The 26511-nt window shown below is 41.6% G+C and overlaps 1 protein-coding gene across 1 annotated transcript in view; it reads right to left on the bottom strand.

The window, feature by feature from the left end:
• Positions 1–10639: 10639 nt before the first annotated feature.
• Positions 10640–26511, bottom strand: part of ADTRP (androgen dependent TFPI regulating protein) — a gene marked incomplete at both ends in the record, with an annotated part of 59741 nt that continues 43869 nt past the window's right edge. The window contains 2 exons of the mRNA XM_081086045.1: positions 10640–10671; positions 16703–16854. Coding sequence (XP_080942171.1) covers positions 10640–10671; positions 16703–16854 — 184 coding nt within the window. The remainder of the gene's footprint in view (positions 10672–16702; positions 16855–26511) is intronic.

The raw sequence follows: 26511 nt of genomic DNA on the forward strand, positions 1-26511 counted from the left end.
ATCATTATATCCCACATATGAGTGAGATCATGTGATATTTATCTTTCTCCGACTGGCTTATTTCACTTAGCATAATACTCTCCAGTTCTACCCATGTTGTTGCAAGTGGTAAAAGTTCCTTCTTTTTTATAGTAGTGTAGTATTCCACTGTGTAGATGTACCACTGTTTTTAAATTCACTCATCTGCTGATGGGCACTTAGGTTGTTTCCAAATCTTAGCTATTGTAAATTGTGCTGCTATGAACATAGGAGTGCATATATCCTTTCTGATTGGTGTTATATTCCTAGAAGTGGTATTACTGGGTCAAATGGGAGTTCCATTTTTAACTTTGAAGAAACTCCATACTGTCTTCCACAATGGCTGCACCAGTCTGCTTTCCCACCAGCAGTGCACGAGGGTTCCTTTTTCTCCACATCCTTGCCAGTACTTGTTGTTTGTTGACTTGTTGATGAGAGCCAATCTGACAGGTGTGAGATGGTACCTCATTGTCATTTTGGTTTGCATCTCTTGGATGATTAGTGACTTAGAGCATGTTTTCTTATGTCTCTCAGCCTTCTGCATGTCCTCCTTCGAAATCAAGAAAGAGGGTTTTCCACAATAATGAGTTTTCTTTTATTCAGGGCCTGTTCCCTTTCCATATTTCCTCAGAAGGTATAAAATGAAAATGCTTAACATTTTGACCTTGAGGAGGCAGAAGGAAGGGTTTATTTTCTAGACATCATGAAGGAAACAGAAGCAGGAGTTTGTAGAAATCATGTGGCATAACGGAAAGGGAACACACACCCCAGCTGACCATGCTGGGCATGGGCTCCATTCTTCTTGGGTAATTCTCCCTCAGAAAATCCACTAATCTCACTAAGCCTCGGTTTCTTCATCCTTAACTTTGGAATAATAATATCTACCTTTCAGGGATGTGGGGAGGTCTAGCGATAATTAACGTAGGTGGCCCTTCATAGTAGGCACTCAGTAGTATAAATTATTGGTGACTGTTTGAATTAAGACAGATAAGTGAGAAGAATGAAAAGCTGAAATTTGATATTTAGTGACCTCTGACCCTCAATATCCTCATTTGTAAAATAGGGGTAATTATGCTGAGTTGAATAGCATCTCCCCAATATTTATGACCTAGAAAGTCAGAATGTGACTTTTATTTAGAAATAGAGTCTTTGCATATGTGATCAGTGAGTCAGTTTATCATTTTCACAGTAATTTCAACAAGCGGTGATCATCTTCCCTAGTTTCATAAATCAAGGGGAACCCCCAAGAAAGGGGACACAAGAGATCACAGAAACCTGGAAACAGATGGGCTTGCATCAGTTCCCGCTCTAGGAGTCCTGGCAGGTATACTGGAATTGAACCTTCTTTTCCTTCATTCAACTGAAGGGCCTGGCCCAGAAAGCCACTTCTCCTTCTGCTCCGCCATCATAGGAAGAGAAACTGGTGTCTCCATTGTGTGGGTGGATTTAAGTCTGGGGCCCCTTGTCCTTCTCCCACAGGCACTGTCCACTGCCCCTGTAGCCAGAAAGGTGCACAGGGGGTGGGGAGACCTCTCTGGTAGAGAGGTTTGAATGAAACATTCTGGACTACAGTTGGGCTTTAAAACCAATGACTGGTGTCTTTATAAGAGAACGGAGAGGGAGATTTGGACTCAGATTCCCTCTGTGGTAAGAGATACAGAGGCCCACATGGTAGAATCCATATGAAGATAAAGGCAGAGATCAGAGTCGTGTGCACAAACCAAGGATTATCATGAGCAATCAGGAGGAAGAATTCTTTCCTAGACCTTCAGAGGGAGCATGGTGCTGCTGACACCTTGATTCATACTGTCAGCCTCCAGAACTGTGAGAGGATAAACTGCTGTTGTTAAGCCACCTGGTTTGTGGCCTTTTGTTATGGTAGCCCTAGGAAACCAATACAGATCATAAAAGCTATACTACTTATAGGTTACTGCAATAACAAATTAATTTACAATGTAAATATAATTAAATTTAGTAATGGTCAAGTTTTAGTTCAATGTTTAGTGGGATTATTTAGATATTGGGTGAACAGCCTAGGCTGATGATTTTGAAGTTAAGATGATGGAGAGTTAGGAAAACAAATACTGTATGATTTTACCTTGCCAGATATCTGGCACACAATTCTGTAATAAGAGCCAAGGCCACTGGCACTTGCAGGGTCTTTCAAGGAAGACCGTGTGAGATAAAGGGAAATGACAAGTGTTGAGTATAAAAGGGGGCAAGGAGAGGGGCAATAAGGCAATGTCAAAATCAAAGAGCTGCCCTCCATGGGTACCTTCACCCACCAACCAGGGAAAAAGGGCTGACTGCTTTTTGATCTCAGGTGCACAAGCACAACCCTTTGTAACACACACAGACACATACACAAATAGCTTTGCAGTGGTTCTCAACCTTCTGGCCCTTTAAATACAGTTCCTCATGTTGTGCCCCAACCATAAAATAATTTTCGCTGCTACTTCATAACTGTAATGTTGCTACTGTTATGAATTGTAATGTAAATATCTGATATGCAGGATGGTCTTAGGCGACCCCTGTGAAAGGGTCCTTTGACTGCCAAAGGGGTCTCGACCCACAGGTTGAGAACCGCTGGCTTAGAGCTTTGCTGGCTCTCATCCTTGGGGACCCACCCTGGAGTGGTGCTTTCAATCTCTTTCCCAAAAAGCAACCACTGAACTGAGATCCATGTGCACATTTATTAAACCCACTAGAGTGCCCAGAGAAGTCTCCCTTCACCATTGTTTAGACAATCACTCAAGTAATCTCTGGATTCCATGCGGAGTCTCAGATGGCTCCCCAGTGGGCCCGAGAGAAGTTCATCTGGGAGTTGGAAGGGTAATATGCAACAGGTCTCTTCTTTCTCTTGATGTAAGAAAGCCACATTACTTTTCAGAAGACTGACCGATTGGGTACAGATAGACCCCCTGGCCTCTTGCTTTTAGTGTGGTAATATGTGAGAGCACTAAAAGGTTGTGATGGCAGGAAGTCTAGCAGAGGAAAAACATGCAGTGCCAATACAATCTATTTTATAGTAAAAAGAATTTTATTTAATCACATGACTTTAAAAATTGGCAAAGCTGAGTTAATGCGTGCACAGAAAGTGACAATGTGAGTACATTTTAGCATGTAGTTAAAAATGTTTTCAAATGGAATAAAACATGCCTAGATTGAGAGTTTTCAGAATTGTGTGCCAGATATCTGGCAAGGTAAAATCATACAATATTTGTTTTCCTAACTCTCCATCATCTTAACTTCATAATTCAAGTTATAATGAAATTAAGTGTTGAGTGAAAACAAATCCCTAAAATGTAACCAAATCTACCTGCTCAGACCAGACGTAAGCCTCAGCGGAAGGTTTGCAAGCTCTTGTAGAGGAAGTGTTTTTTTTCTGTCCTTCCTGTCAGCATCTCAAAGGAGCTCAGTCTAGCAGAGCAGCTGCTAAGGAGTGAGCTGGAAATCAAGGCTTGGTGCTGCATTCCCAAAAGTGCTGCAGGGTAAAAGGATATAAATCTCAAATCCTAACGCAGATGGACTGGATGATGACCACCATGTCCCTATCCTTATGTTATGGCATGTACATGGCCAGGGCCAAACACATAGTAGGCACTTTATAATTACCTGTTTAATGAATCCTATGGTATGGTGGAGCGCAGTGTTGTTCAACTTATTGGTTGCAACCCTATCATTGGATTAAAAAAATCAATGTAATTGTCACAATATACTTCAAACAATAGAAGAAAATAGGGAAGAAAATAAAGGGGTATATCATACACATTAAAAATACATATGTGTGTTTCTACTAGGCCTAGAAGTAAAATGTATTTCTGAGGGTATCAGGAAATATTAAAAGCCATTGGCGGAGTAGAAGCTACTGGGGTCAGATAGATCTAGGTTTGAGTTCTAGTGTCAGCATGAGACACTGGAGCATGTTACTTAAATCTGCCTGACATCAAACATGTACCATTTAAAGCCTACTGTGTATTATGCATTGTGCTGTGCGTAGAGGACACAGTGGTGAATAAGATATACTCTTTGCCTTCAAGGCAGCACACAGTGTGACTTTAATAAGTGTCAGTCTCTCTTCAACGCTTCAGTAACTCTGGGACTGGTTAGTAAGATGTTTGGGTAAGAAGGAATCTTGGGAAAGTTCAGTCCTAAATCTCTTCATGAGCCAATGGAATCCAAACTTCTTTCTTTGCTCTGTTGCCTCTCCTCAAGAATGATGACAGCCCAATACTGACTTCTCTCCCCAGCCAAAAAATGAGTTTAAATTCCTGTGGTGCCAGGCAGGCAATCAAGACTGGAAACAAAGAGTGACATGTCACAGCTGTGCCTCCTCTTTCTACTCCTCCAAAGGCATCCAGGATTTTATTGACCCAAGTGGCCAAGATCACTGTCTAGCTCTATTTTGGGGCACGGCAACCACAGATTAGCTCTCCAGGGAGGTGTGGAGAGCCAGGATACATACCCAGCCTTCTCTTGGCAGCTTACATGGTAAAATGTGAACGAAGCAAGGTCTGTCCTCAAAGTCTGCAGCTCACCCTTTCTGTAGCTGTTCTTTTCCTCATAATATCCCATTTTCACTCTGCCAAGCATGCCCCCTCCCATACTAATACTTGCTTTCAAATCATGAACTATCTTTCATTGGAAATTGAACATGAATAAATAGGTCACCCCTCTCATAAGCATTTACATGTTAAATTTGTCTCTCCATGTCACATGGAAGGCTTTACCCCTAGTGAAAGATATAGATATAGATATAGATATAGATATAGATATAGATATAGATATAGATATAGATATAGATATAGGTATAGGTATAGATATATAGATATTGTACATTAGCAAGATACACAGGATGGCAGTAAAAGCAGAGACCCTTCTCATGTCCCTAAAGAATCACACCATAGAAGTGGCTGAGGAAGTCTCCGTTATGACAAAACAAGGGTTAGACTAGACCAGGTCTTAATGAGAGCAGATGTCATCTGTAAGGAAGGGATGAGCAGGCGCCTGAAGGATAATAAATGATGATGTAAAGAAGGCTTGTCTTCAGTGCTCCCCCTGCTCCATTTCTCTTTTAAAGATCAGTCTCCCTGACTTGGAACCTCAAACCCCATACGCTGCAGGGTGAGCTGCAGACTTTGAGGACAGACCTTGCCTCGTTCACATTTTACCATGTAAGCTGCCAAGAGAAGGCTGGGTATGTATCTTGGCTCTCCACACCTTGGGGTAACCGTCTAGCTCTTCACCTGCAGGCAGCCATCATTCTCCAGGCCATTCCACATGTGCTTTTCCTCTTTATCAAAATGTATTTGTTCTGTGTCCCATTGTACCAAGGTGCTTTCCATGCTAGGCCACATGAACTCTAACTTGATTACCACTGTTGTTAATAGGGCTCCAGGATTTAAGATGGGAGAGTATCTTCAATGAGATAGGGAGTCTCACATTGGGAATATCGACTTTTAGGAGAGCAGGAAGATATTTGGTGAGGAAGCTTATAGGAAAGAAGCTGGAAGTATCCTTGAGGCCGTCTGTAAGTATTTTCTGTATGTTCTCCTGGTGCTGGGTCAGGCGTTGTGGAGGATATAGACAACTCAACATGACCATGGCCTCAAGGAATTTGCAGTTAAGCAGGGTGGGATGGGGAATCTAGGATGCCAAGCACCTACATCCACCACTTTAAATAATGGTATTTTATTATGGTAGGCATTATCATATGACTTCAAGGCTCAGAAAAGTCAACTATTTTCCCCAAGTTCTATATAAATTGTGAGTGTGGAGTCAGGATTTGGATTCACACCTGGTTGGCTTCTGAAGCTTATGCTCTTCCGGCATTCCATACTCTTATGGAAACCGAAGCCAAGAGGAGAGATAAAGGAGAGAGGGTTGGGATGCTGTGTAGGACTGATGTGGCCTGCGATTGGGGGGGGGGGGGGGAGGACGTGGGGGGGATGGTTAAATAATGTCATTAGCCCAGGGTCTGAGAAGGAAGAAGACACTTTTTAGGAGAACTGGAAAGTGGTGTTCCAATAAGTCCTGAAGCCATGTAGAACAACATATTTATTCCATAGTAGCTGAAAGAAGGAGGTATTTCCAGGTAGAGTTTAAGGAGAGGCTTAGGAGTAGGAAGAAAAATGTGCTGGCAGCCAAAGCCAGAGACTTGATTCAGGAAATGAAAATTATTCCTTGGGGGCCCCCTTCTCTTTTGCCTCATCCTAATTCAACGGAGGGAGGGAGACCCAACGCAGGAGAGGGTTCCCTCTGGGGACAGGAACTGAGCAAACCCAGCTTCCTCACAGGCCTGCCAGGAGCCGCGGCCTCAGGAGGGTGTTCAGGGCTGCAAACTTCTCAGAAGTCCCCAATGGCACAGGTTGCGCACTTGCGGGGGGAAGGTGAGAGAGCCAGGGGGTTCTGTTTTCTTTTGGAAATCCTGGCCAGTTTCCATTTACATAGCACAGCTTCACCCACAGGGGCAGGAGCCAGGAGGCAGGTTCTGTCCCTTATTTTCCTCTCCGAGACACAGAAACCTTTATTTTCTCCCCATACCGCAAACCAGTGCTGTTAAGTAATATTGGATAATTGCACCTGTCGTCCTCCCCATATTGTGTTGAGGAAAAATAATTGCTGGTTTTCTGCCTTGCAGTTTAGCTGTGACTCTGTCATTTGACTCTGAGCATGTCATTTTCTCCCATTTTAGACTGTGTATAGTCAAGCTCTATGAAAGGACTCACCGATGGCGGCCCCGCGTGTGTGAGTGGGCTCAGGCCTCATTCAGCAACGATCTCTAATTTATACAGCATTGAAAATCCGCAGCTATAAATAAACAGTTCTGGCTGGCTTTGCTGCCTACTCAAATGCTTTATTAAAAAAAAAAAAAAAGAAAAAAAAAGAACTGCCAACTGCATGAGAAAGGAGAGCAATGTCTGGATGTGGATTCTAGTTTCTGACTCTTGGCCCTCTGAGGGGACACACCAGGTTAGGGATGGGAGACCTGGCCTCACCTCGCTCCTTCCTCGACCCTCCCTCCACCCCACCCCTCGACCTCCCCCCCCCCGCCCCCCCCCCCCCACACACACTCCCCATGTGCAGGCGTAACGTGTTTGGGGATTATTACAGTATATGAAACTGACTTCCTGTTATGACAAATATGGCGAGGAGGTGCAGAGGAGCTGGAAATAGCTTGAGAAATATATGACTCTTTTGGGAGGTGGGTGGGTAGAGCTAATGTTTTGTTTAGGTAAACAAGATAAATCTCCCCAAATTCAAAATTCATGTCACATGTGAGACAGGCCTCCAAAACATGCATAGGGGGATGGAGCAGTGAGGTCCCTGAGGCAGGGAGGGCCACTCCTCCCTCTACCTGCATGCATGGGTGAGAGTTTCCACCAAGTTGGGGACCCCTGATCTTTTTTTATTTGTCCAGCCTTACAGATATACATACATTTTTGCTTTTTTAAATAAAGGCTTTCAGATGACCATTTATTGCTTTGCTCTGTGATAAAAAGGAAGGTTGGCTCAGGAATCAACCATCTTTGTGGCCTTGGCCCAGTCTTTTCCCTTCTCTGAACCTAGTGCTGAACTGGAGTCAGCTTGTACAGGCTTACAAGGACCAAGCGTTGGTTCATATCACTTCCCAACTCTGCATTCAGTGACCTGTTGGTAGCTTGAAAAAGGCCATGGTAGAGTATTTACACCAGGAAAATGGGCAAACACTATTAAAAAAAAAAAACCTTAATTTTTTTTCCAGATAGTTGTGTTGTTTTTTTTTCTTTAAGAATAGTTGATTGATTTTTAGAAAAAGAGGAAGGAAGAGGGAGAGAGACATTGATGTGAGAGCACAACATCAATCAGCTGCCTCCTGCATATCCCCCCACTGGGGATGAAGCCCGAAACACCTGGCATATGCCCTTGACTGGGAATCAAACTGGCAACCTCCTGGTGCACAGGACAATAGCCAACCAACTGAGCCACACTAGCCAGGGCTAGAAAGTTGATTTTAAAACATTTATTGGGATACCAATAGCAGAAACTCAGTATATTCACTTGTAAAATGAGAACAATAATGCATTTTCTACTTAAGATTTTTGTGAGGATAAAATGAGATCATGGAGGTGAATGTGGTTGTAAATTACATGACATGATACAAACACTATTGCTGGATATATGCACCCCTGTGTTCATAGCAGCACAATTCACCATAGCTAAGATCTGGAAACAGCCTAAATGCCCATCCGCAGATGAGTGGATTAGAAAACTGTGGTACATCTACACAATGGAATACTACACAGCAATAAAAAAGAAGGAATTCTTACCATTTGCAACAGCATGGATGGAACTGGAGAGTATTATGCTAAGTGAAATAAGTCAGTCAGTGAAAGATAAATACCACATGATCTCACTCATTTGTGGATAATAAAGAACATTATAAACTGATGAACAAAAAATAGATACAGAGGCAAAGAAGCACCAAAGAGACTGTCAAACTACAGCAGGAGGGCAGGGGAGGGTTGGGGGTGGGTGGTAAGAGATCAACCAAAGGACTTGTATGCATGCATATAAGCATAACCAATGGATACAAGATACTAGGGAGTGGGGGTGAAGGCATGTGCCTGGGGGTAGGGAAGACCGGGGGGGGGGGGAGGTCAATGGGGGGGAAAAAAAGGAGACATATGTACTACTATTTGTAATCCTTTAAACAATAAAATAAAATTAAAAAATATTATTGCTGGTATGTAATCATTTGTATGTTTTTTACACACTAATAGCTTAACACAGCCTGATATTGGCACTGCATACCCTTTAATGAATGTTTAATCAATGTTCTTCATGGGTGTTTTGTTGCTTCTCTTTTTCAAAGCTACAGCAGCACCAAGGAAGCATTGTGTGCTCAATGGGAAATGAATCTGAGGTAGTTCAGCTGTTGGAATAGATACTGCACAATGGCCAGTCATGTAGCAATCAAGGCTTAATTTGGTCCTAGGGACAGTAAAGCCACAAATAGAAATCTGCAGGTTCATTCTAGCCAAGAGCTTACTATGACTGTGAGAAGTATGCAGCCAGAGTCATCTTTAGGGTGTGGAAAATTTGGGTGATCCCCTGCAGGCTTCAGATTTGGGGAATTTCCACTGTGACAACTTGCTCTGGGCTCCTGCTGAGACCAGGTGCTTGGAGCAGTCAAGAAGCAGCAGGTACCAGAAAAGAGGGGGTGTCCCAGCTCAATCCAGAAGGACTTGAGGCTCCTATTTATATGAGAGTAGAGGAGTAGGGATCAGGCAGGTTTCCTGGTGTCTGTCCTAGTCTTCCCTTCTACTGCTGCCTTACTGTATAGTCTGCTCTCTTCCCTAACCCTGCAAGACCACTCTAGGTATTTTTGGGGTATTTCTGGAGTTGGAACAGATATTGCACAATGGTCAGTTATGTAGCAATCAAGATTTAATTTGGTCCTAGGCACAGTGTTACCAGGTTTTACCTATTTTTACCAAATTTCTCCTGTATCATGTTTGGTTGGGAAGCTCAAGTACAATTCATTCTGGTGCCCACACCCCAACGCCCCTGGGCCTTTGACACACCAATAGATTTGACTATCTTTACCCACCACATATTTCTTTACAAAAACAGACCTGGAAAATTCCATTAGGAAAATCGAAGCAGGGTTCATGAATGTGCTTGCTGACAATCAGCTTTGTTAAATCATAAACTAACTTAGCAAAGTACTTTGTACCAAAGCAATCTCAGCAGTCCTCATAATCATATCACTTCCCACTTAGACTGTCCCCCAAGTAAAATGTACAACATTTATTTGACAAGTTAATCAATACTTGAACGGAAGAGATTTTGACAATGTCATTATGTTCAGTGTTTATACTTGCCCTGAATGCTTGCTCACAAGGGGGAAAGATTTCCTAATATTTTTATAACTGATTTTCTCATTTCCCCAAATAAGTTGCCATTATACCATACCAGGTAGAATCTCCCTACACTTCTGTCTAGACTGAGGGGGAAAAATAGATGAGAAATCCATGAAAATAACTAGCTTATGAAAATGCTTGTTTTTAGGAAAGTTGGGATTATTAAAAACATGGCACAGGATTGGAAATTAAGAGATCTGGGAGACAAAAGCTCCTGGCTTAGTTCTGACACGAACTCTTTGGCCTCATGCAGGTAACTTCTCATCTACATTCTCGCCAATCTCTTCTGTAAAATGAAGATGTTGAATGATCCGAACTCCTTTCTCTGTCTAAACATTCTCTAACTCTGAGTTTATGAGGTGTTTTTTTTTTGTGTGTGTGTTGTTGTTTTTGTTTTGGGGGGAGGGGAGTTATGGTCAGATTTTGACCACAGACAATACTCTTCAGAGTTCAGACAAAGGTCACAAATTCTGAGACAGCAGGAGTTAATTTTGCATGGCCTTTTAAAACCCAAGAGTCCTCAAATTGAGCTACCTGAATAACCCTATTTTGAATTTAAATATTGTTTCCTGTCCTTTTTACTTTCTTATGTTTCTCCACCACCTCCCCACACCAAAAACAAACAAACAACAACAACAAAAAAAACACCCAAAAGATGGGAAAAGAACACCCTCTTGTGTTTTCTTCCTTTTTAGTTTTTGGAAAACAGCATATAATCACTTCTTCTTCTTTAGCTGCCTCATTTCACCTGTACAAACAAGAACAGAGAGAGATTTCAGGGTTTCCCTGTAGGTTGACATTCACCCTGACTTCAGGCAGTGGAAAGTCAAGGACTTTTCCCAAGGCAAAAGGATGTCCTTCAAGGAGTTCTAAAAAAATACCACCACTATCACAACAGCAAGAAACCACTCTGCTGTCCCCTGTTGGTGCTTAGCTCATAGCCAGGCAGTTGACCAATGATGCCCTTGGACTTCACGTGGTTCTATATATCTAACATGAGCCACTGACTGCTGTTGCTTTTGGCCACTTGTTCGCAGGGCTGTACACAATCCATCAACAAACTTGGAGACTTTGCATATGGAGACAAAGACACCACATCAAATTAGAGAGGAAATAAAAGAGTGGCTATTCACCTAATTAGGGGTCATTCTGTGACCTCTCACTAAATCAACTTATCAGCCTGGGAATAAAAGTACTTGCATATTGATTAGTTTTTAATAAGCTCATTAAAGGTCTTTATTCAGCTGAAATTATAGCCTTAGACTACTAGAATGACTTCCATTCACCCAACAAGTTGTTACCTCCATATGTAATGATCATAAATCTTTGCATAAGCTTTGAAACTTTACTAATTCATTATCTTGTCTATTGGCAAATGCTACCAATCCTACTTTGAAAATCTTTTCAACTCAGTCTCCTTCTGGAAGTTAGAGCCCTGTTAGATCTGGTTCTGTAGGACCACAGCAGCCTCATGCTCCTAATTTCAGGCTTTACTTTTTAAACCATGACTCCCCCCACCCGCCTTAAATTATATCCCTAACAGTAATCTCTAAATCTTTTTCTAATTTATGTCACTGGAACTCCCCTTCTCAGAGCCTTTAGTGACTGATAACTTGAAGTCCTGCTGTGGCCCAGTCAGCACACTGATTTTCTAGGACAGCCAGCTCCTAATCACAACAGCTCTCATGGCCAGCGAGCATTCGTGTCTCTCTACATTCTTAGGGACAGTCCTCGTCCTTGTTCTTGTCATCCTCATCAGTTCAAACCACTTCCAGTCGCTCCAGCAAAGCCTTCCAAATTTATCCAGCTTTACAGGGTTCATGTTCTTTTCATTTATGTTTCTACTTATTATTTATTTTTTATGTGAATTTTCTCCTCCCCAATTAGGTCATCTATATTAGGTCTATAAGTACAAACACCATCTCTTTTCTGAAGTATATACTTTGGGCTGTTAATGAATAATTTTTTTCAGCTAAATAACACATTTATTTCCTCAGGGTCAAGAGCTTAGCCAATATAAACTTTTCAAATTTGTTCCCCTTGTAGTCATTCTGAGGGCTCCTAAAGCTTTCATTACCCATGTTGTTTACCAACCCCCAGTGCTTTGAGTCTAACTATAATCATAACCTCACTCCTTCAACCCCAGGTGGCAAGGATTGGAGACTCCATCTCCATTTAAGAAACACACAGAGCATGAAGGCTTAGAGAAAAGCAGCAGAAGCAGGAGTGGAAATAGTGGTGGGAGTTCCTCTGGGGGAAGAGAGCAGGTGGCTCCTTCCCCTGGACCAGAGTCTCCCGCATCCAACTCCAAGCAGCTGGCTGGAGCACAAGGGAATTCTCACAAACCTACCACTGTGCTAGAGAAGGCACGGGCCCCAGAAGTGTGGGGTTCCAGCAGTCATTTCATTCTGTAGAGACTTACATGATGTGAATGTAACAGAAACAATATTTTCTTTTTGTTTCTACAAGTAGGGGTGGGTCCTTAGTCTTGCATTCTCATGAGGCTGAGCAGTTTCTAGGCTCCTTCAGAATTCCTCTCTTACCATGTTTCCCTAGTGCCAGAGATAAGGAAACTGTTGACTTAATAATAGATCATATAATCTTACCCAAACAAAGTTCACAAAATGGATTTCAAACTCTGAATTCCCAACATAATTGGGAAATTATGTTGTTTGTTATCACCCTTTTCTTCATTGATGGGAGTTTTTCTGAGTGGAGCAGCTCCTAGTTGGCAGTTAGGGAGTTAGGTCCACTCCTGACTTTAGTCCTTTCTTTATCCTCGTTAGATAGTACCAAGGAGTGGAGATATTTTAGGCCAAACCTTTAATGTTCTTCTTCGGCAAGATCCAAACATTTTCTACTGGCATGGTAAAGGAACCATTCTTTTAATAAATATCACTATGGATAGTATATGTAATTATACATCTTATTATTCCAGTAGTCAGGACACGGGCTAAGTAAAAAATAAAAATACTGTTCACAAAGATTTACACCTATGTATCTACAACCACAAAAGCTACTGCTAGACTTCAAATTGAAAATTCGAAGAATATTTGCCTAGTTTCAGCAGGTTGGCTTGGAAAAGGGCAAGAAGGCAGATGTTAGGAGGATATGAGGTGTTAGAGGAATGAGATTTAAGCACCAATGAGTACCATCACAGTGCAAAAGTAGCAGGAAGCAGGTGGAGCTGAGGACTGGCTGGAGAAACCTTGAGGGTAAAGAGGCAGAGGAAGAGGGATAAGGAATAATCTAGAGTGGACTGCTTAGGGAGAAGAAGTTAGGACAAGAAAGACAAAAAAAGCTTTAGAAATACCTAAAGAGTAATCTCATGATAATATCCTTTTGTTATGAAATGATCAGGGACAACATGCAAGGCAGACTTTATAAATGATTTCTTCATGGATAAAACCAAGAAGGTAGACTATATGGCCTTTAAACAGCTTTTATCAATGAAAATCTCCTTTAAAAACAAACAAAAAACCCCCAAAATTGCTCAAGAGCAAATAGTATTAAAGAAAGGTTTTAATGTCATTCTGCCCAAGACACCATCACCATGTCACTTGGCCAGATTAGAATTTTCAGCTCCTAAACTATCCTTAGAAGGGAAAGGATCTGTGGTCTCAGGCCTCAGAACATATCCCTCAAGGATGTAAGGAGCATGGTCATGGGCTTCCAAGCCAAAATGGCAGGTCTCCCATATGTAATAGGTGTGGCCAGAGCGGCAGTCAGCTTATTGTCCAGGACTCCCAACTGGGCCACACTGGGCCTCAGGATTTCAGAAGCAGAGATTCCAACAATTCTAGCTTGAATTAGCTTGATCTCCTATTTCACTCATTAAGTTCTTCAGGAACTGCACCATCCCTGTCAATTTGCATTCAGTGAGGTGGTTGTTACTTTTAATTGCCTTGGCTGGGGAAATTGGTAATTTTAAAAAAAAAAATAAAAGGGGAGGATTGGAACATCTACATAGACAAGAAGGTTTCTGATTTTTGCTGGAGGAGAATGAGATTAACAGCAATAGTGACCAACTCTATGTGCCAGGCCCTGTTTTTGGCCCTTGACACTACCCAAGTCATTTAGAGTTCTCCAGGATCCTAGGAGGTGGGTACTAATATTCTCTCCATGATGCTCAAGAGAAAACTGAAATAAAAAGACATCAAGTCTTTTTTGCAGTGTCACAGGTCTGTGAGTGGTAAGAACAAAATAGGAATCCAGGCAGTCTGGCGCCTTTTCCCTAACCAGTGCTTCCCACCACGTCACCAATGCACTCCTTTGAATTTCTGTTCTCATTCAAGGAATCTCAGACTGTGAAGGGAGGTGAGAAAGTAGGGTTAGCCCTGGATTTGGACAGAGTAGGTGGCTACTTAGGAAGTGTTCCCATAGATCCAGAACAGAAGGTTTGGAGAGGAACCCAAGTTAGAGGATCCACACAATTGACTATCCAAGCCTAGACAATGCTATACTGTGTGCCCATTGGCACAGCAGGCATTAACCAGAACCCAACTGAGATATGCAGCTGCCCTCATTAGAGGTCATATAATGGTATTGACACAAGTCATATAGTAGAGGGAAGCCTTAGAGTGTTTTAAGCCCACTAGGACATGGGAACATGTGTTTGTACAGATAGCTCTGTTTAGTTTTATACAATTTAAAAGTGTTCACTGCCATCGGAATTTTAAGTGATCTACTCTTTTAATGTCTATTCAACCATTTGTAATTAAGATCTGTTCCGAATTTAACACATTACGATCCTATTCTGATGCCATCTAGCATGAATGAGTTTTCACTCATTTGATTTTTGAGTTAAAATCTAGAGAGAGGAGAGACGCAGTAGTCTCTATCCATTTACAATAGTTTATCCCTCATATAAACATTCACATATGCACATGTAAATGAAGGCCCACATGGTGATGCTGGCCTGTTTGCTCATTGGGACCTAATTGTAGTGAAAAATTGGATATAGTACTTAAACAACAAGGCTGATTAAAAAGAGCTTGGTGTTGAAAATAATGACTCAATAATATTAAATGTTGTGAAAATTTCATTTTTTAATTCAATGGATGTTTCAAAGCCACTGTTTAACAATTTAAAAATTAATTGTTATTGAACTAAATACATTTGATTAAAAAAGTTATTGTTCTCTAAGCTCAATATTTTTTTATCTGCACATTTTTATCTGCCAAATTTTAGATGGATTTCTTTCTTTCTTCCTTCCTTCCTTCCTTCCTTCCTTCCTTCCTTCCTTCCTTCCTTTCTTTCTTTTCTTTTATAAAGATAGATTGGGGAAGGCATCAGAAATCTTTATCCTGATTTTCAAGGAGCCAAAATAAGTTAGAATTAGCTATCAACACATTTGAAATGTCAACACATTTTTTTTTCCTGGAGTTTCCTGTGATTTGGAGTCCTGCTTTTGGGATTAATTTTTAGTATTCCATTTTTTAAGTGCTTTCAAGGAGGTTATTACCTTTGGGACTTTCTTAACCAGTTAAATTCTTCACAAGTAGAAAACATGTGAAAAAGACAGATTGCTTATCCAGGATCCCAATATCCTCTCAGAAACATATTCTTTTGTACTGAGCCTTCTGAAACTGTTGTGGCTTTTTTTCATACACGGCTGATGTTTTCACACCAGTTCATAAATTGGGTGGAAGATGCCACTTCTATTTTGATAGAACAGAATGGCATGTGGGTGTGTGACGTGGGGGACTGTTTGTGACTCTTGCCTTCCTTACATACAAAATCAGGGTAGAGTGCCTGTACTTCTCTTTGGGTAGGAAAAAAATCATGGGTATTGTGCAATTTGACTTTTTCGTGGTTAATTTTCCAACAAAATAATATTTTGGGCATTGGGGTGGTGGGAGAAGCAGGGAGGAGAATAAAACTTTCCATTTTAAAATCAACTAAGTTAAGATTATTTTTTCTTATGAAGAAGCAACATGGTTCTACCCACCTATAATTAGAAAGCTTAGCTTGCTGACATATTCACATTGCTCAAGACCCTGTCTAAATGAGAATTTCAATATCAAGTACAGGATGTGATCTTATCTGGTAAATGCTTCACTAAAGGTTGAAAAGCAACCTAATGGGAAAGGGATGGGAACTCATCCCGGAAGGCACTGCTGAGGTTGGAAGAGCTTAAAGGGTCATTTCCTTCAAACCAAACCAAAGCAAAACAAACAACAAAAAAACCTTGACATTTAAATATATTGTATCCTTCAAGCCCTTACTTAAGGGAGGAAGACCCTGAATCCATTTTTTCATGCCAGGCATGGTGACATCTTGTTCTCTGGGTCCCAAATTCTCTAAAGATAATTTCTAGCCTTAAAAGTTTATGGGAGGAGGGGAGATGATTTGATGGGGTTCTTTGAGGAAGTATGAACTTCCCCCAGGCTTTTCCTTTGCTTATCTTTTTTTAAAAAATATATTTTATTGATTTTTTACAGAGAGGAAGGGAGGGGGATAGAGAGTTTGAAACATCGATGAGAGAGAAACATCGATCAGCTGCCTCCTGCACAACCCCCCAGTGGGGATGTGCCCACAACCAAGGTACATGCCCTTGACCAGAATCGAACCCCGGACCCTTTAGTCCATACGCTGACGCTCTATCCACTGAGCCAAACCGGTCAGGGTTCCTTTGCTTATCTTGATAAGACCCATCTGAGTCTTTGGCAAAGGCATCAAGGTCACTGCTTTCTGCTTTGAACTAGTTTCTCTTGTTTCTAGGAGGAATGGGGAGAGGGCAAGGAAGAAGAGTGGAGGTAAAATAGAAATAAACTGACCCCATTGCCAGTGGTTGAGCTTCTCTCCAAGTAGGTAGATGCTGGCAATAAAGATGTAGCTGAGAGAGAAGAAGGCTGCTAGACCCACTGGGCTGAGTTTGGCAAACACAGGATACACCCACGTACCAGTCTCAGAGTAGATCCATAGGACCCTGCAGAAAATGACAAGCCACAATGATTAGGACAGTAGGAAGAAAAACTTTTTCTTTCTTTCTTTCCTTTCTTTCTTTCCTTTCTTCCTTTTCTTTCTTTCTTTCTTTCTTTCTTTCTTTCTTTCTTTCTTTCTTTCTTTCTTTCTTTCTTTCTTTCTTTCTTTCGTGATTAAGGTATTACATATGGGTCCTTAACCCCTCATTGTCCCTCCCTATCTCCCCGCTTATGCCCTCACCCCCCTCGTGTCTGTGTCCATTGGTTATGCTTATATGCATTCATACAAGTCCTTTGGTTGATCTCTCCCTTCCCCCCACCCTCCCCTGCCTTCCCTCTGAGGTCTGATGGTCTGATCTATGCTTCTCTGTCTCTGGATCTGTTTTTGCTCATCAGTTTATGTTGTTCATTATCAATGAATACTAGAGCCCAGGCAAACAAAAAGAACTCATGGGGGATATTTTTCAATAGCTCAGGTGTTCCAAAAACCTACAAAAGTGAGTCTTTTCTAGATAGACTTGATTCAATGAGACGTCGTATTTCCTGGGCTGGGCTTGGCTATTTTACCTAATCTATCAAATTCAATGATGGTGAAAAATATGGGAAGACATTGAATACATCATTAGTCAAAGGCAATATGGGAGAACATGAGTCATTTTTTTCCCTGAGAGGTATAACCCGCTGAAAATTTGAGCCTACTAAGATGGCACCCATTTGCTGGCTCTCAGCCAGACAAGTGGGCTTTGTATTTCTGTACTTGAGTCACGTGTAGCTTTCTATTAGCTCTCCAAGTCTTTTGAGGTAGGAGGGACAGAGATTGAACATTATTACTCTAACACAATATGCCTGGGGTTTCATTGTCAGCCCTGATTTTACCTCCTGGATATAGCCATGGATAGAGTGTTAAGTAGAAAAGGATGGAATTACAGGAGGCTCAGATCTTGCTCAGGTGAGGATAGAATATAAATCATTTCTGTAAGCCAAGAGAAGGAAAAATATGCTAGGAGAGGAGATACAATGTCTTAAGTGAAGCCTGTAAATGCAGTTCTCTGAAAATCAACTACACTGGAAGATGCCAAAGTCTGAAATAACTCTTAAAATTAAATATGGGGAGGTTGCTCTCTTAGCGCAGTAGGCCGTGCGTCAGTCTCATAAAATTAAATATGAGGAAGATGATGCATCAGCTACAGTTTTTAAGTGGTTAAAGTACAGAATCGGGAACCAGGCTTCCATGATTCAAATCCTATTTAAGCCACCTATTAGTCACATTGCCTTCAACAATTTATTCAACCTCTGTCCCTGCCCTCATGTATAAAATGGGGGTGCAAATATCATGCACCTTATAAGGCCATTGTAATGATTAAGGGAGTTAACATGTAAAATAGAACATTGCCTAGCATATTGCAGTAATTTAATAACATTTAAAAGCTTATCTCCTCTGGGGATGGCACAGTGGGAGTCTTCTCAGCAACCTTTCTTTTGAGGCTGTTCATCTCCTACAACCTAGGATAGGCTAGGTTATGCTTCATAAACAATATTTAAAATTGGATACTTCAAGTTATCAAAGGGTGGAAGAATGAAATTCTGTGCTTAATTAAACTTTCAGAAACCCAAGTGTCATCTTAATTGTTTCAAAACTTGAAGTTTGTCAAATGCGTGTGGATGAGACAAGGACTAATATCAGGGCCAAGACTAGGATGAGGTACCCATGGTATTAAATTTCAGAGCCCATCTCTGTGCATCAAAGGGCACAGCAGAGTGAAAATGGAACTATGGAATGGGGAAAATGTTGGCAAATCATATATCTGATAAAGAATTAATATCCAGAATATATAAAAAAACTCCTACAACTCAACAAACAACCTAATTAAAAATGGACATGGGATTTGAATAGACACTTCCCCAAAAAAGATATGTAAATGGCTAACAATCACATGAAAAGATTTGCATTTCTCTATAACATTATTAATCATTTGGGAAATGCAAATCAAAACTGCAATGAGATACCACTTCACACCCATTAGAATGGCTACTATCAAAACAGCAGAAAATATTAAGTGTTGTAGAGGATGCGGAGAAGCTAGAACCCTTGTGCACTATTGATGAGTATGTCAAATGGTATAACTGCTGTGGAAAACAATATGATAGCTGCTCAAAAAAATTAAACATAGATTTACTGTATGATCCAGCAATTCCACTTCTGGGTATATACCCAAAAGAATTGAAAGCAAGGACTCAAATTGATACTTGTACACTTATGCTCCTAGCAGTATTATTCACAACAGCTAGAACATAGAAGCAGCCCAGGAGTCCAACTATGGACAGATAAATGAAATGTGGTATATTTACACACAATGGAATATTATTTGGCCTTGAGAAGGAAGGAGATTCTGACACATCCTACAACATGAATGAACCTTGAGAATATTAAGTGAAATAAGCCAGTCACAAAAGGACAAATATTGTATGATTCCACTTATGAGGTACCTAAAGTCATAAATTCATAGAGACACAAAGCAGAATGGTGGTTGCCAGCGGCTGGTCGGGGGAGGGGGAAATGGAGAGTTACTGTTTAATGGGGACAGAATTTTCAGTTTGGGAAGAAAAAAGTGCTGGAGATGGATGGTGGTGATGGCTGCACAACAATGAGAATGTACTTGATTCCACCAAACTATATACATAAAAATGGTTAAAAATGAAAAATTTTATGTTATGTGTATTTTACCACAATAAAAAGAAAATTTTAAAGGAGGCATCAGGCCTGGCAGTGTGGCTCGGTAGCTGAGCATCAACCTATGAACCAGGAGGTCATGGTTCAATTCCTGGAGGAAAGGAGTGCTACGAATATCCTTCTAAAACACGTCAATGGGATGCACATTCACAGGATTCCGCTGTTGGAAGGTGTAAGGGACAAGAAGTAGATAGCCCCGCGGAACTAGGGTTAGGAGTTTGGGCTCAATAGGACATCTGAATATATTCTAATCATTAGAATTAGTTCACTTTGTTTACTTTATATACTTGAAATTTGGGCTTGCTAGTTCCCATGCACATTTACATAAGATAGTCTACAAACAAGGACATTGCCCTACAGGCCTGGAAAGTTTCTGTTTATTTACTTCATTTTTGTTTCCTTCAGCATAAAGTTCTGGAAGGAAAGTTTCTGAAGTTAAGTAAGTCTGTACTTTCACAGAAAAAGCACAAAGTTATAGGTGTATTAACTGACAGTGAGAAAAGTAATGAGAACGCAAATAGAATATCAGGCAAGAATGCAGTTGTTTAAGGAAGGGCAGTGAGCAGAGAGGCCTGAGTGAGGAGATGTCACTCAGTTGGTATTGCTTTTTTATGGCTTGCCTGAATATATGTTCAAAGGAGAGAGAGGGAGAGAGAAATGGAGATGGAGAGAAGCTGGGAGAAAACAGGAAGAGGAGGAGAGGAGGAGGGGCATAAGAGAGAAGAGGAGAGGAAGGAAGGAAGAAAGGAAGGGAGGGAGGGAGGAAAGAAGGAAGGAAAGAAAGGGAGGGAGGGAGGGAGAGAAGAAGGGAGGGAGAAAGAGAGGCAAGAAGGAAGGGAAGGATGAGGTGAGAAGGGGACAGAGAGGGAAGGAGGGGAAGAGGGAGGGAGAGAGGAGAGGAGGGAGGGAGGGAGGAAGAACTAGCTTAGCAGGTCCAAAACTGAATGTCATTGTTCTCTATTTCAGTCAGTGTCAGCTTTTCCTGAGCCCCAGGTTCGATCCCATCAAACCACATCTAAATGTTTCTCCAGTGCACTCATTTCATGATTTCAGTCTAGGCTCCTTCATCCCATCTGGGTTTCTGTAATTGTCTACTCACTGTGCTTTCTTGCTCCCTTTAATTCACTTTCCACACCCTAGGCCACCAGTAATCCAATACTCTTTCTAAAAGAGAGATGTGTTCATGGCACACCCCTGATTCCAGTGGATCCCTGCTGCTTTAGGAAAATATCCAAGCTCCTTCACTCAGCCTACCTGGCCTTGCCCTGCCTACCCATCCATTCTCAGATCTGCAGTCCATCCATATTGAATCTCTTTCTGTTTTATTATTATTATTATTATTATTATTATTATTATTATTATTTCTATTTTTTAAATTGATTTCAGAGAGACAGAGAGAGGAAAGATGGAAAGAAACATCAATGATGAGAGATGCTCTGCCTCCTGCACACCCCACATTGGGGATTGAGCCTGGAACCCAGGCATGTACCCTGACTGGGAATCGAACCATGACCTCCTGGATCATAGGTCAACACTCAACCACTGAGCCATGCCAGAAGGGCCCTCTCTGTTTCTTGAACTAACCAAGGTCTACAGCTTCTAGACCTTCACCCGTGCTGCTGTCTCTGCTTGGAACACCTCTGACCTTTTCACCTCCTGGGACATACTTCTCCTTGCTCTGGGTTTGGCTGAATCATACTCATGCTTCAAGGCTCAGCTTAACATTCAATTTCTCTAGAAAAGATTTCCTGAATATCCTTTAACTCCCTTCTATTAGGTTCTTATGCCACATGCTTCCTCTACCATGATCTTAGCCGTTTTGCTTATTTGACTCTTTCTCACGAGCCTGGAAGCTAGTGAGACAGGGGTCATGTCTGTTATACACATCAGCTTCCTAAATGCCAGAACACAGCAAGTTCTTTATGTTTTTAAATGAATGGCTGTTTGGATGGCCCTATTAGCATCTCCCTTTCAACTGCTGTCCACTGTGGCTGCTCTAGACAGCTATCAGCCGCCCAACCCAACAAGAGCTCCACAGCCTTTGAAACTGGAAAATGTACCCAGAAGCCTTCCAAACTAGTTAATCTGATGTTTACTTTATTAATACTTTGAAGAAGCCAATGGCTCTGACCCTCAGTTGAGATATCAATAATATATGTTCTTCTGGAACTGTCTGCCATGCGATTCTATGTGAGCCAGGGTGGGCAGCACACATTGGTAGCCAAAGTCAATCTTACCGTCTTCCCATCCTTCATCTTGTAGCGTCAAATGATTATCATGAAATGCATATTTTCTGTGTCTTATCAATAGAGAAATAGTGGAAGTCTGTGAGTTAGAGATTACTAGATAGCTAGGAATTTTGTGGGCTTTGAGTATCTTCATTCTTAAAGTGTTAACCCTCATGTCATATCTTTCTAGCCCAGGAGAATAAATAGAATAAAGACCCTCTTGTCTCACGTTTCATGCTGACTTCATACATAAACATGTGAGAGGGTCATGTCTGCATCTAAGGCCAGAGGCAAGCACAGCTTGCATTTACATTTGCAAATGAATTCAACAAATTAGCAGAAGAATTCTCACAATGAGAATATCCCTGAGAATGGGTGACCTAGGGATTCCACAGCATGGAGCTTTAGTCTATTGCAGCCGATGAAACCCACCCCCTTGTCACACCTCAATTCACCGACCTTCCCAGGCTTTCTATTCATCCCATACAAAATGTTCTTAGCCAAATATAAATAATGACATTAAAAACAACCTCTAGCTTTAATAGCTACAAAAATTCAATCTGATTTTTAACATTAAGTTGTGAATTTCTACCATTGTCTCAAAAAATAAATTCCTGTAATGAGTTACGTTATGTTCAATAAATTTTAGGTGAAGCAAAAGTAAGTAGATAAATAGATATATAAATAGATATATAGATAGATAGATAGATAGATAGATAATAGATAGAATGAAAAGAAATTCTGATGCTGAACTGTCAGTTTACTTGGATGTTGAAAGTGCTGGCAATAATGAGAGTTGGGATGGCAAGCTCTTTATGGTATCTAAAACTGTTACCAACCCCTCCCTGGAACATTCCCTTCTGGCTATGAGGTTCTTGTATATTCCTGATTTTCTACCATCTGATTATTCTTTGCTACTTTGCTGATCCCTTACACCTCCTGTCCCTTAGATGAGGGCATTTCCCTAGCATTCTCTTCCCATGTTTCTTCCCTTTCCTTCTCTTTCTCTCCCTCTCTTCCCTCCTCCTCCTCCCTTCCCCCCTCCTCTCTCTACTCCAGCAATCTCATCTCACCAGGAGGGTTAAACTCTTTGGATCTCTGCAGCCAGGTTTGATTAACCAGATGGAAGTTCCTCTGAGTAGGTGGTTCTCAGCCTTGACTGATGATTAAGTTGCCTTGGGGGCTTTAAGATTCTGATGCCCAGAACATATCCTGAACCAATTTAATCAGAATCTTTTGAAATGAGACATAGATATGGGATTTTTTAACTGAGTTTTTTTACTTATACCCAAAACTATTTCTTTCCTAACTTCTCTACATCTATTAATGGAATCACTATCTTTCCAGACTACTGGCTGAAAATTCTGAGAATTATCCTTGATATTTTCCTTTGTATTTGCCTGCTACATCCAATCAATCCATAGAACCTTCTGTTACTTCAACAATGAATCTCAGGTATGTCCCTCATTCCTGATTGCACAGCTGTATCCCTCTTCAGGTTGTTCTTATTTCTAATTTCTATAATAGGCATTTTGGGTGAGTAAGAACTGAGGCTTGAACAGAAAGGGTAAGAAACATAGATAGCCATTTCCTCTTCTAGCCCTTCGCTCCCACCCCTCTTCAATATTCATGCTGGCTAGCCTGGACCCCAAACATTGATAACAAGGGAAGCTGTGTGGCATTTTTATATTTATTTTCATATATTAATTTACAAGAGAGCTAAGGAGCCCTTTGGAAAAATGGGGCTGGGATTCTGATCCCCATGAAAATCTGAGGTTATAAAACTATGCAGTATCTACTAGTAGATGACCCTAGGGGGTCATATTTCAGGAAAGGGTAACTGGCTCTGGGAGAGAATTCACATAACGCACTAGTGCGGTGGTTCTCAACCTTCTGGCTCTTTAAATACAGTTCCTCATGTTGTGACCCAACCATAAAATTATTTTCGTTGCTGTAATGTTGCTACTGTTATGAATCGTAATGTAAATATCTGATATGCAGGATGGTCTTAGGCGACCCCTGTGAAAGGGTCGTTCGACTGCCAAAGGGGTCGTGACCCACAGGTTGAGAACCGCTGCACTAGTGGGAGTAGAAGAGTATGGTCAATGCTAGATATGGCCAGGTGGCTGACCCTGGAAATCAGCTTAGCCCAGCCCTACGGCATTTTTTAAGATATGCTGGGGATATGATGTCTGTACGTAGAAGTGTGTATGTGTAAATGGGGGCAGTAATAGAGGACTATTAAACCTGCCAGGTACCAGGTGCCCTGCCAGGTGTGGTCGTCACCTCAGTAAGCACAGTATAGAAGAATCATCTATCTCATCTCATACAAACTGTTATTGAGAAGTGATTTTGCAAATATCTTCCCCAAGGCTGACTTATGGCTGCATATCTGTGCAACAGTTGCACTGGGCATGCAATACCTTGCACACTAGCAGAAATACTAGGGCACAGGCAGATTTCTGGCCTACCAATATCAAGGTGGTGATATCCTCCAGGCCAGCTGGGGCTGTGGCAGTGGCCAGCAGCACTGTTCTATTTCTACCATCATAGGGGCAATGGTAGTGTGGCATTGTTAGCAATGGGGGTGGAGTACTAACCCTAAAGCGGAGCCAGGTGATGTTGGGCCCAGAACACTAGGTGTTGCGGCTCTACGGCCTGTGTAGGAGAGCAGTTTTCAGGACTATGCACCACACAGGCATGTGTGAGCATTCATTGGATTATTAGAACTCCGTAAAGGTCGGTGCTCTGAGCACTTGGACTTGGTATGACATTGGGACTATGAAAAAACCATGGACAAAGAATAAAAGAATGTGATTAAGCTATATGGAAAGAATGTTCAAGATAATTTTTATTTGTATATTGTTTTATTCTATTTTGCTTCCCATGTCTCATCATCCCAACCCATTTTAATCACTCTTGTCAAGATACCTTTTGAAAGCATAATTTTCTGGCCATGTCACTAATACCTCTCACTCCCACCTCCATGCCATAGAAATAAACAACAGTGGCAATCAAATCTCACATTGCCTAAACTATGTCTCTGCTTTTAGCCTGCCATCCACAAGCCTCCTTAAGAGGGCAGTTCCAGTGTGATTTCCTTTCAGTTTCTTCCAGTAAGAGCAAATTGCTGACCATTGTCCTGTGCCCTGTTCTCCTTTGGCCTTGGGACTATGCTGTGTTGTCTACTTTCTCCCATTTTTTGAAGCTCTAATCCAGCCAGTCCTTCAGGACCCAGACCCAATGCACACCTTTTCCACACTGGCCAGCAAGACATAACCACTTCCTCCTCCATGTTTCTGTGGCTCCTTGTTTTTGTTCTGACATTTTATCACTTCCCATTGTGTGTCTTATAATTTGAGTGCACAGCTAATCTCCCCTTATTAACTACAAAACCCCTACAGGCTGGGTTAGCCTTATATAACTTTGCTTTTCCCAGCAAGACCAGCCTAGTGTTAGGGGAAATATTTGTTCAAAAAGAGAATGAATAAGAGCCAGCAGTAGGAACATTTGTATTTTCCTGTTCCTCGCCATGGCCTCAGAGAGAGCTAGGTGAGGTATTCTGAGGTGAGAGAGAAGGGAGGAGTGAGTGAGCTACCACATTTATAGGTGACTAATGCTTTCCAAAGGAAATGAAAGATTTGCAGTTATTACTACTTTGCAAAGCTTTATTTTCCCACTTAGGGGCCAGCCTCCAATTTTGCAATCTGAAAAATAACAAAAAGCAAGTTCCACATGTAAGGCAGTCCCCACGGTCTCGGCAATTATTTTTAGGTCATTGTGATGTGATTTCTGCGGTGAAATGCTTCCCTGGCTCAGAATTATTGCCATTTTTCTGACTCGTGTTTGTTTCTCACGCTCTGTCTGGCCCGGGCCCATATTCCTGACCTCATTTCTGCTATACCGTTTCCCTATTTGACCATCCAAACAGGCACGCCTAACAGCTGACCCACAGCCACTTCCCCAAAACATCTCCATGGATATCCACAGTTTGTGGAGCTTGTTGATGGCCACCTGTGGCCATGAAGGTTCATGGGCCTCTGAGCATTGCGTAAGGGAGGAGACAGCAGGCAGCAAAGTGTCTGAGCTCCCTTAACCAAGGAATGGACAGAAATAGGGACGCTTCAGTCAGTGGTGCAGCATAACATGGCCACATACAGGTGCATTTGATTTAGTCTAGGAATAAAGGGGCCTGATGGACCAAATGCTGATTTACTGCTTCATTAATAAGGAGGTCCAAACCCAAATCACTGGGTGCACCCAGTCACATTTCTGCTGGTGCTTCCTCCCACTTGCTCCATTGCATCACTTTCCCATCACAAGCACAGCGCTGGACACTACATCATGAACGCTTTTAGACAGCAGGAACCATGTTAAGCTTTTTTGCATACCCACCCCTGCAGCACTTAGAAGAATATGTTTTGCACATGCAGTAAGCTGAACAAATACCTGGCCATGTGCATAGAGTGGAAAGAGAACTGGATTTGGAAATAGACCTGCATTTAAGTCACAGCTTTGATTATCCCTGGCCCTATGCCCTTGGGCATGTCATTGAACCCGCTGAGGCTTCAGGTCTCCAATGCTAGGTGGTCTCTAAGACTCCTTATCCCACCCACCTTCTCTAATTATATTTGAAATTGATTGATAATGCCATCAACTGGCTACTACCAAGTCTCACAAATGCCACCAACTGGTCTTCTCTT

The sequence above is a fragment of the Myotis nattereri genome (assembly GCF_964212035.1).
Source record: "Myotis nattereri genome assembly, chromosome: 3".
In the NCBI taxonomy this organism is placed as follows: domain Eukaryota; kingdom Metazoa; phylum Chordata; class Mammalia; order Chiroptera; family Vespertilionidae; genus Myotis; species Myotis nattereri.